Source organism: Perognathus longimembris, chromosome 28 (genome assembly GCF_023159225.1).
Source record: "Perognathus longimembris pacificus isolate PPM17 chromosome 28, ASM2315922v1, whole genome shotgun sequence".
NCBI lineage: Eukaryota > Metazoa > Chordata > Mammalia > Rodentia > Heteromyidae > Perognathus > Perognathus longimembris.
In genome coordinates, this window is record NC_063188.1 from 34,772,378 (window position 1) to 34,775,774 (window position 3,397).

A 3,397-nucleotide genomic window follows, 5' to 3' on the forward strand; every position below is an offset into this window, starting at 1 on the left:
CTCATAAACACATAGCTATTTAGTAAATAACCTCAATGAAATAATTGTTCAAAAACGGGAGGCATACTGGGCAGGATGAAGAGCTTTTCTGAGTGAGGGTTATGACTATGCTTCTAATTGTATCCAGTAAAATATGAAATTGTCTATCCACCCTGTAGGAAGAAAGGCCAAGGGATACCCCTGGGCCCCTTTCAATCAATGAAACAGTTACTCAATCAAGTGTTTATTGATCACCTATTGTGTGCCCACACTCTGACAGATATTCTGTGGTATACAAATAGTTCTAAGAGGAAGCACGCAGCCTCCAAATGTTTATAATGGGCATTTGAGATCTGGTGCACACACGAACACACACACACACACAGAGAACTATTGATCAAAAATTGTGAATCATAAGCATTAAGAAGCAATTTATACATTGAGGACTGGAGGGAGAGGGATGAGAGGGATGGAGTGGTCAGAGGAGGCTCAATGAAGGAAGTGGTACTGACAAGATCTCCAAGCATGGGGAAGACTTGGCTAGGGGAAATAGACTTCCAGATTAGGATAACAGCTTGAACAAAAACAAAAGGGTGGATATGTGTAAGGCATGGCAGAGGGGGCCCAGAGAATGGTCGCCTTTTTCTGGTGCTGAGTTTTGGGGGGCATGCTGGATATCTTCAGAAGCTGGTCATATAGCTGAGGAAAAATGTCTCTGTTTTATGCCCCCTCACTCCTACTCCAGGGGAAATGGAGCATTTACAGAGCTTTGAGATGGAACTGTTGCCCAGGAGCTGTTCTCTACTTTCCCATTTCGATTGAAACCCCAGCCTGCAGTTCAACTACCATTCAGATCATGAACACAGCACCTGGGGCATGGATGTTCCACACCAGAGCCCTTAGGTCCCCTCTGATATCTTCTGATGGATGATGAGAGGAATATGAACATTGACCAGGGACCCAACTGGTACTTCAGTTTTTCACAGGCTCTGCGGTGCTCTGTTGGAAGGGCCTGGTCTCAGCCTTTCAGGCTGATTTGTTTAATGATCTGAAGACTCCCAGGGAGGAGGGGACTCTTTGGTAGAGTAGAAAATAACCCACTGGAGCCACCACACATGTCCACCCAGTTTCTTAGATAACAAAATTCATATTGTTTTCGTTAGAGTTAAAGGAGTATATTGTCCTCAGTCTTCCACAGTTCCTATGTTGTAATCCCCCAGCCAAGGGCTAGTTCTAGAAAAACGGGGTGATTGTTCCTAAGGAAAACCATTGTCTATGGCCCTCACCCTTGTGGTTTAGACAGGAAACCAAGTCAGGTACCCCAGACTTTGGTGCAAGTTGGAATGACACCTTCTCAGTGGAGTCCAAGTCTGCTGCTGCTTTCTTTCCGCAATGTCTTCTTGCCTTGTGCTTTCCTCTAGATGTAGGCTCAATCCCTGACCCATAAGAGTGAAGGAATTTTGAGACATGTCCTGGGAAAGGGTTCTGGACTTTTTTTGGTCCCATCTTGCACCTAGTTGCTTCTTGTTCCCTGGATACCATACGATGGTTTTCTTTCAGTTCATGAACAAATCAGACTGGACACTGCAGTCAAACAAGAGTGGAATGAAGACTGCTGGGCCTATTAGTGGCCCATCCATTTCTTTGGAGGGAGGCTTGAGAAAGAGCTTAGAACCATGATCATAAAAGCCACCACTCTGTCCTCCAGCAATGAGCTAAGAGGCAACCTTAGACAGAGGGAAAGTCTTTGATCATTGAAAGGGTCAGTCAATGAGATGTAACTAGTGGGTCTGTGAGTGGATTTTGAGGTACACAAAAGGAGACAAGGGAGTGGTAGCCTCTGCAGCCTGGCTAAAGGTGGAAGGCAAGATCTGGGAGTTAAGGTTAAAGACTCAGGGCATGGAGGCAAGGTGAGGGAAATAGAAAGGCTGGTTCAGCCAATGTCCTTGACAGTTCAACCTGGAAACTGTCATAGCAGCTCCCATTACTGCCTTCACTGGATCCAATGGCCAAAGTCAGTCTATTCTCAGCAATACCTTCTGACATGATCCAGTAAGCACTGTCCCTCACCTGTAGCCCTGGGGGTGCTGACCACTCTTTTTCACAGACCAAGACATACCCCTCCCCCCAGCACTGGCCCCTGGTTCTTCACACATACCCTGTCAGGCTGTAGGAGTTGAATTCACTCTTGGTTTTGGGTTGTTGACCAGGCCTTGGAGAGCTCCTGGTGGCAAGAGGCTGTGCCTGATAGCCATCATAGTAGTTGGTGCGATTTCCCTGGGTTGAGCAGGAAAAGCAGAGGATGATTCCAGCTACCAGGGAGAACAGGGAAGAAATAATGCCCAAGTAAAGAGCCTCTCCGATCTCGTATTTCATGCTGTCAGGCACCAATGGTGAGTAGAAGTCTCGCAGGATCCCATGAAGATTCCAGGCAACAGGAATAAAGCCCAGGAGGCCTCCAAGGATGAAGAAAACTCCACCCACCACTGCCACTCTGTCTTTGGCTCGAGATTCCTTGCAGAACACGGTGCATCTCATTCCCACCACAGAGATCATGCAGGCCAGTGAAGAGAATGCACTGGATGTCACCATCATGGCCTGGGCAGCCTGGATGTCAGCGGGCAGGCCTAGAAGGGTACTGTAGATGTCACACTGGGTGATGCCTGTGCTGTGTGTGGCACATTCCATCCAGAGGCCCTTGGAGAAGCCGACTGCTGTCACGATGCTGGCACCAACATAAGAACTGATTCGCCAACTGGGGAGCAGCATGGCAACCAATGTGCCCAAGAGCCCCAGAAGGCCTAGGATGTAGCCCACGAGTTGGACACCAAGAGAGGCCATGGCAGACCTCTGAGTAGAAGTATCTTCGGGTCCTGTTACCTTGTCTTCTGGCTGCAGCAGTTGCTCTTAGACTCTGGCCTCTAATCTCTCCTTTGAGATTGTCTCTGCCAGGCTGACTTCTTTCCTCCTTACAAGTGTCTGTGGGTGGCCACAAGCAGGCTCAAGAAGGCATCTAGAAAACCTTAAAAAAATCCATAAACCAGATTAAATATTGACCAGAAGCTTATGAGAGACCAGAAAATGCTGAATGCCTTTTGACCTTTGTTATCTTTAGAAATAACACATGAGAAAGGAAAAAAAAAAACTTTGAAAGTAGAGCCAGGATGTCATCACTCCTGCGTAGGCACATGCCTTAGGTTGGCAGTCAGACAAAGGCAGGGGTGAGACAGGTGGCTGCTTTCCGAGAAGGTCGTGATGGCAGTGGCGGTTGTGGTGGTTATGTTAACACCACTGTTAAGTCACCAAGGCCTGCTGTTTAGCATATTGCCAAGCAACAGTGCCACAGGGCCCCTCAATTGCAGACTGAGGCCAAACTCCAGGAGACTGGATCAGGAGGAACAGGTCCGAGAATGTAGCC

General features: G+C 47.8%; 1 protein-coding gene across 1 annotated transcript; it reads right to left on the reverse strand.

Moving 5' to 3' along the window:
* Positions 1-210: 210 nt before the first annotated feature.
* Positions 211-2,991, reverse strand: Cldn2 (claudin 2). Its single transcript, XM_048337004.1, has one exon. The coding sequence runs from the start codon at positions 2,818-2,820 to the stop codon at positions 2,128-2,130; it is 693 nt and encodes a 230-aa protein (XP_048192961.1). The 5' UTR covers positions 2,821-2,991; the 3' UTR covers positions 211-2,127.
* Positions 2,992-3,397: the final 406 nt, after the last annotated feature.